This window comes from Fukomys damarensis, unplaced genomic scaffold, assembly GCF_012274545.1.
Source record: "Fukomys damarensis isolate Sample0158 unplaced genomic scaffold, DMR_v1.0_HiC HiC_scaffold_35, whole genome shotgun sequence".
NCBI lineage: Eukaryota > Metazoa > Chordata > Mammalia > Rodentia > Bathyergidae > Fukomys > Fukomys damarensis.
In genome coordinates, this window is record NW_022900947.1 from 11141639 (window position 1) to 11155814 (window position 14176).

The window sequence follows — 14176 nt, forward strand, 5'->3', positions numbered from 1 at the left end:
AAATTTTTCAGAGTCCCTGTCCTTGTTTTAGCTTGAAAAGACTACAATAAGCAAGCTCAATGACTTTTTTCACTGATATTATTAAGTAAAATTTTAATTTAATAACAAGTATAGTGTTCGATGAGTTTTGTAAGTCCGTATGTCTACTACCGTCCTTACCAAAGTACTGAACACCAATTATTCTTAGAATTTTCCCACATATCTCATGTGACCCTTTTTGTATCCCCTCTTATGCCTACAACTGCACATAAATATACGTTAGTATTTGAGCTCCACAGAATTCTAATATTCTTATATTATGTATTCTAACATTCTTAGAATCTCATGGAAGATACAGATCCCTCCCCACTGGACAGGAGACTGGGATGGCATGTGGATTTCAGGCTTAGAATTTCATTTGTTCATTCAAAATCTTTTTTGGTCTTGGTAAAGAAAAATGCTGTTGTTCCTCTCCCTTACTTGATCTTACAGCAGGGAGAAAGGTCATAAATAAGAAAATAAAGCAATTAAAAGAACTTTGGTTAAGTAGTGAAAGGAGTAATCAATCTGGGGGTGTTGAAGGTTGTTTTATAGATCAAAGGTTATTTTATAGATGCCCATGAAGGTTCAAGGAAACTTCTTTGAGGAAACAGTAGTTTCATGGAGACATGATGAACAGAATTTGACCATGTGAAAAGGTGGAGGAAACTCTAGCAGAAACAACTGCTTGACTATGGTTCTATCTAACCCACCTCACTCCCCACAGATGCACACACTACCCAGTCACATTCTATTCTAAAAGAATTTCATTATCCCACTTACAGAGCAGGTTAAGAACTAAAAGAGAACTTACATTTTCACAGAACATTACTTTTAGGTCCTGCAAAGACAGTTTTTGTTTGTCTGTTTGTTTTGCACTGGGGACCAAACTCAGGACCCTGTGCTTGAGAGGCAGGCAGTGGAACCACTGAACTAAATCCCCAGCCCTGAGTTTTTTACGGTTATCTACTTTTTTTTTCTGTTTATTGAGTTTATTGGTACAATCTAGGTATACAATACAGTTATATTCATTACTGGGGTCCTGTACCTTCACATGACAGGTCTTGGTTCTCATTTTTTCCCCTTGTCCCCGCCCTCCCTTCACCCTCTCCTCTCCTCCCCATTTACAAACACTTTATTTCCATTTTTTAATTTTCTCATATTTTTTTCTTTTCCCTTATTCCCTTTCCCCTACCCTTCCCATTTCCCTATACCTTTAGCCCTTCCTATTTCACATTATTAATTATCCCATTAGGATCTTGTGTACTATTATAGTTTTTCACACCAGAGAAACTATTCAGTATTTACACATGTGTGACTTATTTATTTCACTTAAGAGTATATCCTCAATATGTATCCATTTTCTTATGAATGGCTCTAATTTCTCATTCTTTATGTCTGAGTAGTATTCCATTTTATAGAAAAACCACATCTTCTTTATCCAGTTTCCAGCCGATGGGCAAACGGGCTGTTTCCAAGTTTTAGCTATTACAAACTGTGTTGCTATAAATATAGGTGTGTGTATGTCACTGTGACATGATTCTTTTAATTCTTTTGGAAAGATTTTACAGTTACCTACTGTCTGTGCAAGAAGTCACTACAAAATCTATGCAGCAATAATAATTGAATTGTCTATCATGATTTCCATGGGTTAGGAGTTCAGAGAGTGTTTGACTGGATAGTTCTGTCCCACAGTATCTCATGAATTTGCAGTTGGGCTTGGTTAGAACTGGAAGAGCAAGAGATGGCCAGATGTCTCCTTGATAATAGCATTGCAAGGATTCTCTATGTGATTATCTGTGGATAAATTACCATTCACCAAACAAACAAAAGATTTCAAGGGAAGAGAGTTATATTTGTGTGATTCTAGAAGAGTACATAGGTTAGGGGGTATTGCTGCAATTATCTTTTAGAAAATTCTATCAACCATGGGCAGGCTAGAAAGACAGATAAGAAAAGGAAATTTCAAGAGTGTAGAGAATGGCACCGATAAAGATTAAATGCAGCTAGGAGGGATGCACATTCATTCAGAAGGATCATGAAGAAAAGGAAAGAATATCAGTTTGGCTACACTCAGTCTCAGAAAAGAAAAGGTGGAGTAAGAGAGATAAATTTCTGGCATAGTTGTTTTAAATAATAGGAATAAGTTTGCTACATCACAGAAAATCCAAAGGTAGATCAGATGTGCTTGCTTCAGCAGTGGCTTAACACCACGATCTAGGACTCAAGTTCTTTTAACAATTTAGCTCTTTCATTTTTAAAATATCACATTTTCTACAAGAGGGTTCCCATTATGGCCTCAAGATGACTGCACAAACCTGGGCACTATATTCATTTTTGGCATTGTCTAGATCCAAATAAAAAACCACTGTTCTTCCCAACATCTTTTTCTTTTACGCAAAGAAATACCATGTAGACTTCTCATGTCTCAAGGGCCAGATCTGAATCCTATGTCTATTAATGAACCCGTCACAGGCAGAGGTAATATAAACTGCCGTAATCATTTAAAGGCATGCAGTATCACATGAAAGGTGAGTAGAAGCAGGAGGAAAAGTTCACTGATAGAATTGTTGGGCCAATGGACTCAGGGTTCTTCATGAAATCAAACAATTGCTATACTGACAAGATGGAAGAAAATTGGAAGGACTGTGGATGTTAGTGTTAGATGCTTAACTGACTGCAACAAAATGTAGGACATTTCTACAGTGGCAGGTACGATGGGTGAAAAAAAAAGTAACAGAGTTGAGAAGGATGAGAAACTAAACGAGCTACAGAAATGTGACCCAAGAGGAAATGAAAGACTCCCAAATTTGAACAGGAATAGTGGTAGGAAAGAAGATGGTGGAAATCAGTTAGCAATTAAATGTTTTGCTATGAGATCTACAACTTTCAGATGTCAAATATAAAGACCTTTATAACTTCTAGTAGAATAAACTTACAGGAAATGATGGACACCAGCTTCCAAATGTTCTCCTTGACAACAGTCTTCTATCCTGCAGCCATAGTAATTTATATGAATAATCTATTTAATCATGTTAGCACCCTGTTTAAAGTTTTCTAATGCTCCTGTAGCTGCCAACAAGATGAAATACAAACTCTAACATTTCTTACAAGGCTCTTTAGTATAGAGACTCCACTACTATTTCTATCTTCAGGATGTTTATCCAAACTCTCGATCATATATCTTTACCACAGAATATGCTGGTCAACATATTTCCAAGGGGCATATTAAATTGTTTTATGATAAAGACATGCATTAAAAAGAACATAAAATGATATAGATATACTACATGATCAGCTAATGTAGACACTGAAAAGAAATAGGCTTTGAAATAGATAAATCCACTATTAGTGTTGGAGATTACAGTGCCTCTCTCTCAATAACTGATAGAACAATAAGACAGAGTATCAGTAAAGATATAGGACTCCACAACACTATCAAAAATAATATCTAATTAACATTTTTAGGCCATTCCACCCAACAATTACAGAATACTCATTCTTAAAAGTATTTAGAGAACATGTAAATTAGAACATACCTTGAGTCATTAAAACCACAACAGACTTAGAATAAACTATATAGGCTGTGTCTTCCAGAAGCAATGTCATTAAACTAGAAATCAATAGGAAAGAGTCCAAATTCTTGAAAACTAAACAACATACTTCTAAATAAACCATAAATCAAAGAGGAAATTTCAATAGAAAAATTTAAAATATATGATTGAGTGAAAATGAAAATACAATATATCAAAATTGGGGGAAACAACTAAAGCAATTCAAAGACGGAAATTTACAGCATTAAGTGTACCTATCAGAAAAGGCAAGGAGTTTGAAATCAATAATTTCCCATTTCAAGAAACTAGAAAAAGAGGGACAAAATCAACTTAGTAGGCAGAAGGAAGGAAATAATAAAGACAAGAACAGAAACCATCACAATTTAAGACATAAACAATTAAGGAAGTAAATGAAACAAAGAATTGGTTCTTCACAAAAAACTTACATAAAGCAAACAGCATTACCTTAGAAAAGGAGACACAAATTACCTCCCAACACCAGAAATATGAGACATTACAGATTTTATAGACATCAAGAAGATAAAAGGAATATTATAAACTATTACAGTCATGTGCACTTGACAACCTAGATAAAATAGGCCAATTCCTTGAACAATAGAAATTACCACAATTAAACTAGTATAAAATAGATATTAAATTAAATTATTAAGGAAACTGAGTGTGTGATTTAAAAAACACCAAGAGAAAATCTCCAAACCCTGATTATTTCACTGTGGAATTCCTAAAATATTTAAAGAAGAACACCTACTTCAAACATAGGAAAGAAAAATAGTGCTCAGTTTATTTTATAAAGCTAGCAACAAGAAACCCAAAGACAGTAAAGAAAAAGAAAATTACAAGTTGGGCACAATGGTATAATGGTATATGCCTGTAATCTCAGCATTCTAGGAGAATGAGGCAGGAAGCTCACAATTTCGAGCCTAATCTGGGAAAGTCAAGGAGTTAGCAGGAGACCTTACATCAAAGCAAAACAAAAAATTTAGAGGGCTGAGGATGTAGCTCAGTGCAAGGGGTTAGGCTCAACTGTCAGTGCTTGAGAAAAAAATAAAGACCAATATTCCTTATGGAAAAAAATCACAAAAATTATCTGGAAAGAAGTACCAATTAGAATTCAGCAGTATATAGAAATTACACACAATAATGGAGTAGAATTTATTTTAATTATATAAAGCTGTCTTTATATTTGAAAATTATTATAATGCACCAAATTAACAGGCTAAAAGAAAAAATGTCACATGATTCTGTCAATCGTCAACTCAAAAGTGATCCTAGAATGAACTGAGATACTTACTATACAACTCAGAAAAAATATGAGCAAAAAAAAATATTCCTAAAGTTAGGAAAATAGTTATTGGACTTGACACTAAAAGCACAATCCTTAAAGGAAAATTTGATTAATTTGAATTCAGCAAGTTAAACACTTTTTTTCTGTGCAAAACCTCATTTAATGGATAAAAAGACCAGGAAAAAAATGCAAGAGTATAATTATAAACCATGTATCTGACAAAAGAGAAGCATCTACAATATTTTTTTAAAAAAACTCTCAAAACTCAACAATAGAGGAGCACACAACCTAAGCAGAACATATACAAAATAAATGAAAAGACATTTGACTGAAAAAGATACATAGATAGCAAATAGCAAATAGGCAGGAGAGCTGAGCATGGAGGCACTCCTCTAATCACAACCACTTGGGAGGCTAAGGCAAGATCACAAGTTAGAGACCAGCTGAGACTACAGAGATCTGTGCCCAACACAAAAGGAAGGAGGGAAGGGAGAGGGAAGAGGGGCAGCCACAAAAGGAGAAAGGGAAGAATAGAAAAAAATTAAAAGAAACAAGCACATGAAAAGATGCTCAAAATCATTACCCATCAGGGCAGTGTAAATTAAAATTATACAGGGAACATCTCAAGTTAAAACAAAAAATAGTGGCAACATCAAAACCAGGCAAGAATACAGAGAAACAGGATCACTGACACATTTCTGGTGGGAGTATAAAATTATATTATCACAAAAAGTCTCTTTAAAACTGTACTAGTTACTAGCACACAATTGAGTATTTGTGCTCCTGAGCAGTTATCAATGAGAAATGAAGACTTGTGGTTACACAAAAACTTGGATATGAATGTTTATAGCAACTTTATTTATAATACACAGCAACTCAGATATCTTTACCTGGTTATGGTTAAACACTGAGTGTTACATTCCTATTATGAAAGACTGTCCAGCAATAAAAAGACACAAACTACTAATATTCATATAAAATTATGGTGAGTGAAAAAAGTCAATATCAAAAACATATATACTTTTTTTTACTCCATTTGCGCAGTATCCTTGCAATGACTAAATCATGGAAACAGAACAGATAAGTGGTTATCAGAATTAATGAGAGGGTGGGATGAAAAGGAAGTGGATATAATTATAAAAGCAAAATATGATGATAAAATAATTTATATCTTGACTGTGTCAATGTCAAAGTCTTGGATGTGACACTGCATTATAGATTTACAAAATGCTACCATTGCAGGAAAACAGGTAAAGAGTACACAGGATGTCATTTCTTACAACTCTACGTCAACCTACAATTATCTCAAGATTAAAAGTTTAATGTAAGAAACTGACATACTTCAACCTCTAGATCTAAAAGCTAAGTGAACTCAAAACAGCATGAATACAAAGAAAAGCTGGCACATCACAGCCAGCTTATTGTCTGACAACAGAGATTAAGCATAAATCTTAAGAGCAGCCAAAGGAAAAAAAAAAGACCCATTAAAAACATATTACTATAACATGAATCACAATTAACTTCTCACCAGAAATAAGGAAGCTTAAAGACAATGGAATAGTATCTTTCATGTGTTGGAAGAAAAACAGAATCCGCCAGAACTCTATATCTAGCAAAAATATCTTATGAAAAGGAAAGTGGAGTTCTGCCTTCCTCCATAGGCACAAATCTCAGATGGTCTCCAGGATCGGTCTCTTGGTGTTACACTGTGTAAAGTCCCCTGCCCTTGAGTGTTGGCAGAGGGAGACCCATGACTTGCTCCTAATCAGCAGGAATCACAAAAAGCTGACTGGATGTCACTCTTGCAAGTGTTTCTGTATACACGTACATATAAATGCACACATATACGAAAGGAATAAACAATGAATATATAAACTAAAAACAGTATTATAGTACAAAACTCATTGCCATGTAATCCCCCTCAAAATACTCCATCTGGCTTCAAATACACACTGCTCTTGCCACTTTCTGAAACACTTCTGGAAGTCCTGTTTTGTAAGTGCCTTCACAAGATGTCATCAAAAATATGGTGAATGCTGAGGCCCGGTATCATCCAACAGATGTCATAAAAAATATGGTGAATGCTGAGGCCCGGTATCATCCAACAGAAAAGCAGGCTTGTAAAAACATTACAAACATTATGGTGCGTCCTCATCCACCTTATTCACTGGCACCGTGAGACTTCTCTTTCTCAAAGAATGTTAATCAATTCAGGACAGCAAACAGGCCCTGACAGAGAAACTAAGGACACTCAAGAAAGAGGACTTCAGAACTGCTTCAGAAAGGAATGAGGACGACAGGATATGTGTGTTTGAAATGTGTGGAAATACTTTAAGGGGATTAATGAAGATGTGTCTTTTACTGTAATAAGTGTTTTTAACATTTAAACATTCACTGCATTTTCTAATTACACACACACACACACACACACACACACACGCACACTTACCTGTTTTCCTAGCACGTATGACAGAGACTCCTCTTACTAGCCCTGAGACCCACATGCACCTTATGTTTAATGTGATGTGACTCCTAAACACTCATATATTGAAGACTCGATCCCCAATGCGGCAATGTTCAGAGGGAGATCCAGAGAGGTGACTGAATCATAAAGGCACTGACCTCTTCCATGGGTGATCTAAAGATGAGTTCACAGCTGAATGGGCCATTAGGAAGAGAGGCCCAGTTGGAGATAGTAGGCTACGAGGGCCATGACTTTGAAAGGTAGAACTTCTTCCAGGCTCCTCCTTCTCAGCCCCTCTCACTCTGCTTTCCTGGCTGCCATGAGGTAAAGCAGCTCTGCTCTGCCCTTTGGCCATGATTTTCTGACTAAAGACCTAAAAGCAAGGGAGCCAGCTGATCCTCTGAGTCCACAAGCCAAAATAAGCCTTTCCCGCTGTACCCTGTGTATGTTAGGTAGCAACAGAAAGGTGACTAACACACCTTGTTAAGAAATGTGCATGGAGAGTATTACATGGCAGGAAACTGGCAGTGGTCATTAGAAAATGGGGACTTCAGCCTTAAAACCTTAAGAAACTGAATTCTAGCAATAAGTACATGAGCTTGGATGAGACATGTGAGCTCAGGACTGTAGACCAGCCAACACCTCCACTGCAGCTGTGTAAAACTGGGCTTAGCCCCAGCTAAGTCGCACCTAAGTTGACTCCTGACACACAGATGATAAATGTGTGCTGTTTTAAATATTAAACTGGGGGTCATTGGCTACACAGTGATAAATAACTACTGCAAAGGGAGAAATATGATTGAAAACCTTCCTCCAGATAACAATTATAAAACCCAGATATGGCTCAGGGCATAGTGAAGTGGTAGAATGTAAGTCTAGTATGGAATTGAACCCCAACATGGACAGGTGGTTAAGTAAATAAATTAGATAAAATATTCCTAATCTTAAAATTCAACATTAAACTAGTTAAATATATACTTATCATTGATAGCTATATAATACGTTCTCCTGACACAATGATATTTAATTACATTGAATATTAGAAATAAATACCAAAAAGACCACAAACCTCATATTTGGAAATTACACTAGGCTTTCCTAAATGAACCAGGAATCGGTGAATAAATCAAAACTGCAATTTGAAAGCATTTTGAACTGACTGAGGGTAGAATATAACATAAGTAATCTTGGAATACAATTGCAAAGAAATTAATTTGAAATTCTCATATAAGAAGGGGAAAAGTCCTAATCAATGATCTAATTTTCAAACCTGAAAAGCTAAAAAGAGAGGGCCAAATTAAACTAAGAAAATAGGAGAATGGAAAGATAATTGCAGAAACCAAAAAGGAAACATCAATACAGAATGATAAAAAAATTAATCAAAATTTATTTATTTAAAAAGAAAATCTCTTTGCAATTCTGATCAATAGCAAAGAAAAAATATGTTGCCATTCTGTTATGAAAGAGGATATCACTAAGGATCCTATACACATGAAAAGGACAATACTGAAATATTTTTGAATAGCACAATATCAATAAATGCAGCAGCAGAGATGAAATAGATAAATCCTATAAAATACAACTTAAAAATACTGACAAAAGATAAACTACAAAATCTGAATAGATTCCTATTTATTAAAGTAACTGAATTTGTTATAGGAAACTTTTTCACACATAAATATCCAAGGGCAGATGAATTCTATGGAACAAAATACTGTTCTTTAGAGAAGAAATAGCACATTTACAAGAATTCTTTCAAGCAAAGAGGATAACATGCTTTCCTACTTATTTATGGAACTAGCACCATGCTGACTCAAAACTTGACAAAGATGCCACAAGGGAAAAAAGTGTGTGTGTGTGTGTGTGTGTGTGTGTGTGTATCTCATATATATTACATATTTTATTAATATATTATATGTTTATATATACTTGCATATCCACACATACATATTCCAGTATTTCTCATGAAACTAGATACAAACACATAGAGAAAATACTAGAAAATAAAATAGCTCTTAAAAATTTATTAAAAAGATAATACATCACAACTATGGTTTAGCATAGTTTAACCCTTGAAAATCAAAGTAATTTACCATATTTACAGAATAAAAACAGTTGTGCAGTCAACCCAATAAATGCTTAAAATTCTATACTTATTCAAAATAACTTTCGGAAAACTAGGATCAGAAGGAAAGTTCCTTCATGAGATAAAATGAAATTGTGAAGAATTTAGAGCTAACATCATACTTGTAGTAAAATATTAAACCATTTTACTGTAAAATCAGGGCAAAGCAAGGTTACCCGTTTTCCTCACTTCTACTCAGCACCACAGTGGATGCTCTAGCCAACACAGTAAGTCAATGAGAAAAGAAAGAAAACACTCAAAAATTAAACCATTTTACTGTAAAATCAGGGCAAAGCAAGGTTACCCATTTTCGTCACTTCTATTCAGCACCACAGTGGATGCTCTAGCCAACACAGTAAGTCAATGAGAAAAGAAAGAAAACACTCAAAGTTTAGAAATTGAAAAGCAAACTTTCCTATTTACAAGCAATATGACTGTTATATAGAAAATCTGGATTGATCAACCAGTCTGTATTCCAACAAAACAAAAACAAAAGCTATGAGAAATAATGAGTTTAGCAAGATCTCAGGAAATAGCAAAGTCAACATTCAATTGTTAACTATATTTCTGTATACTACCAGCAAACAACTGGAAAGTGAAATAAAAATGTTTAATTACATTTACAATATAATGATGTCATAAATAAGAAATTTAGGAACAATTTGAAGATAAGCAAGACTTTTTTTAAGCTACAAATCTAAAGAGAAAAATTTTTGATGATCTAGATATACCCCCTTTATTGTTAAAAAAAAATACTACTGTTAAGGTGTCCAGTCCAGCTTAGTTCAACACAATCCAAATCATACTACCAGCAGGGATTTCAAATAAAACTGTTTGTTCGGTGGCCTGCCTTGCAAGCGCAAGGACCCGAGTTCAATCCCTGGTACCAAAAGAAAAAAAAATGTTTGTAACGTGTCTAAAATGTATCAGACCTAGATAAACCAAATCAATCTTCAAAAAGAATAAAAGTAGAAGATTAATGCTGTGCCTTTAAGACCCTGCTGTCCTGCTAGTTGCAAGAGAGCATGGTACTGGCCTATAGATAGACAAAGGCAGCAACAGAAGAAAAATGGTCCCTAAATCGACCGATTCCAATGGTCCACTGATTTTCATCAAAAGTGCAAAGCAATTCAATAGTGCAAGGGAAATCCGCTCAGTAAATCGTGCTGGACCTAACAGATTCTTACTTCATGTTGTACGTAAAATTAATCTGAAATGGATCATCTCTCTAAATACAATAACCATAAGTAACATTACTAATAGAAAGCATCGTTAGAAAAATCTATGCAGTTTTGTAATAAGCAATGATTTCCCAGCAGTGGTGGCCCATGCTTGTAATTCCAGCACTCAGGAGGTTAAGGCAGGAGGGGTGCTCAGAGTTTGAGGGCAGCCCAGGGAACATAGTGAGTTCAAGGCTAGCCTGCCTCAAAATAAATAAACAATGCTTGTAATTCCAGCACTCAGGAGGTTAAGGCAGGAGGGGTGCTCGGAGTTTGAGGGCAGCCCAGGGAACATAGTGAGTTCAAGGCTAGCCTGCCTCAAAATAAATAAACAAATAAATAAATAGAGTATCATGAAAAGAAACAGAAATCATAAACTCATATTTCATCAAAATAAAAATCTGTTCATCAAAAGATACTGAGATATTAAGAAAACACTGAAGACACAGATAGTGAGTATATTTACACAGATATCTATATGTGTATATTTTATATATATTTGATAAATTAGGAGTCCTATTCAACATATATAAACTCGATAAGTATAAATAATGTAAGTAGCACACAAAAGACAGATGATAGGAAACAGAAAATAGATTTTGTAGAGATAAGAAAGAGGAGCTGAGGTTGGAAACGCGAGAAAAGGGGAGGGAAAGGGCAGTAAAAGGATCGTGATATAATACATTTATGAACCAATTCCCCATGATGAATGTAACATGTACCATAAACACATACTAATTTCTAAAAATTTTAATAAATGTTTTTTAAAAAATTAAAAAATAATCATTAACATTACATATACTGGGCGGGGGTTGTAGCTCAGTGGCTCCACACCTGCCTGGCAAGCGCAAAGTCCTGAGCTGGTCCTTCGTACCAAAAATAAATATACAAACAAACAAACAAACTGATAATGTGAAAGAATGAAGATGAAAGTTAAGAATGAACGGCAGCTGTGTTAGCTAGCTCTTTATGAGTATAAAAAATGTGAGATAACCAATTTGCGAAGAGAAAATGTTTGTTTTGACTTACAGTTTTGGAGTTCCGGGCCATGAACGACAGGCCCTGCGGCTTTCAGCCTTGCGGCAATCAGCGGCACAGCAGCTCAGGAGCCCACTGAGGAGCAACCCGTTCTCCATTCTCTTCCGGGCCAGGAAGCCAGTAGAAGAGGAGACTGCACTCCCACAAGCCCCTGCGAGGGCCCGCCCCCAATTTGGCCCCACCCCTTAAAGGTCTCACTACCTCCCAATAACCCCACGAGGGGACAAAGTCTATAACTCAGGGACCTAGGGTCCCTAGCGTCAATGTAGAATGCTAAAACTGCCTATCAGGTTAAAAAGTCACCTATGGATCCAGCAAGTCTACTCGTGAGTGTTTATATAAGAGAAATAAAATCAAATGTCTAGTAAAAAGTGTACAAAAAATGTTCACAGCAGTTTATTCATAATCAGCAAAAGCTTGAAACAACCAAAATATCTATTAATAAAAAGATGAATGCTAAATTATAAATTATACACTGAAACATTATTTAGCATTAAAAAGGCAAAACACTACTAGAAAAACACAAATGAAATTTATAGACATGTTGAAGAAAAAAGCCAGATATATATGTATGTGTGTATATATGTGTATATAATGTATATACATATATATATATATATATATAGAAAGAAATACAGTACTTAATTACATTTCTATAAATTACTAGAAAAGAGAGTAATCTATGATGATAGAAGTCAGAAAATAGTTGATTTAAGATAAGGGAAGTTGTTAGAGTTGATGACACTATCCCTACATAGGGTGGTTATTACAGAATTATGTACAGTTGCTCAAAACTAATTAATCCAAGCACAATGGGTGCAATTTATTTTCCATAAATGATACATCAACAAAGAAGTTAAAATAAGATAAAATTTTCATTGAACAATGTTTTATATTCAACACGATGTTTCATACCATGAGTTTGTTAATACTTTAAGCATGATCTGTTGAGAATGGTTAACAGTAATTGATGAAGATTTATTTTTTCCAATTGTCTTGACAATTATACTTTTGTCTCCACCGCCTCCTCTATCTTATCTGCTCTGATTGGATTGTCGTTGTTTTTAGGAGGAAATGAGATACTAGCTCTGTCTTAGTTTTCCTTTTGTGCTTGCTTTAATAGCATTATCTTCAGTACAAGTTGATTTCTTTGCAGGATTCTTTCCAAGTGCTTTCTCCATTTTGTGAAAGTACTGTCATGAAAACTGGGTAAAATAGCTGTAATACAGCTGGGCCCACAGAGCCCTTTGTGAGTCAGACTATGCAGATAACAATGAATACACGAGGGTGTGGTCAAGCCTTCCACATGGTGGAACCCTGCATCTCCCAGTGACTCTTTGCTATGTGTTAAGAACACTTGGAGACCCCCACCTATCTCCCTGAAGACTCCAACAGCACTCCCCATATTAAAAATGAGTGCAACCTACTCTATGATCACAAAAACTAAATACAAATTGGTGGTCTGTCTACATCCAGGGAGCCACCTATCTGCCCACTTGGTTATTCTCTCTCTGCCATCTACCTTTCTTCTGTGTTACTATTTACCTTTAAGGTCTTCCCCCTCATCTTTCTATAAGCTTTTCTGACTCTAGGACCGAGGTAAGTGCCTCGGGGTCTTTGAGCATGAAACAGATACTGTCCAACTGAGATAAATGCACTCTTTAAAAAAATCCTCCTTGTTTATTCACTCATTAAATCAGCACTGCTAATTATGTGGTCGGCACTGCTACAGAAACTGGTAACAACAGTGAACCACAAAAACAAATACGCCCCCTGCCTTTATAGCTCTGAATTTTGGTAGACTAGACAGACTGCTTTTTAAAAAATGACTTGGTGATAAGTACAGAGGAGCAAAACTAAAACTTGGAAATAGGGGATGGTGCCTCAGGTGTTGGAGGAGTTAATAATTAATAGGTGATAATCAAGGTGGACTTGAGCCAAGACCAGAAGGATTCCATAGACAGCTCCTGCTGATGGGTTAGGTGTGACGGGCTCCAGGGACAGAGGAAAGGAGGACTTGGGAGTCTTCCCAGGGCTCTGCTTTCAGTTACTAGGTGAACAAGGTGCCACCTCCTGAGACAGAAAAGAGTAAGGAAGTGCAGGTAGGCTGGGGTGGAGTCCCAATCCATAATTCATTCTTGGCATGATCAATATGTACTAGTGGGCAGACGGTACACCCTCATTTTAGAGCATTTAGATCAGAGAGCAGAATTTACACTCTGTAGTAGACTGGATGCTATCCCTTTGAAATATGACTTTGCAAACCCCTCCAAGCAAGATGGCCAGTCTATTTCTCCACCACTTGAATGTGACCTTAGATGTAGGACTTGCTTTGGCCACACATGACATTAGCTATGTGACACAAGCAGAGGCCTGGAAAGACTTCTTGGCAGCCCCATGATCACCACCATGGGAACCAGCTGGAGCTATCTTTTGGGTGACAAGAAACAT

The 14176-nt window shown here is 35.9% G+C and overlaps 1 protein-coding gene across 1 annotated transcript in view; it reads right to left on the bottom strand.

The window, feature by feature from the left end:
- The window catches only part of Ldb2 (LIM domain binding 2), a 459105-nt gene extending 447208 nt beyond the window's left edge, over positions 1-11897 (bottom strand). The window contains exon 1 of the mRNA XM_010641881.3: positions 11717-11897. Coding sequence (XP_010640183.1) covers positions 11717-11823 — 107 coding nt within the window. The 5' untranslated portion in view covers positions 11824-11897. The remainder of the gene's footprint in view (positions 1-11716) is intronic.
- Positions 11898-14176: the final 2279 nt, after the last annotated feature.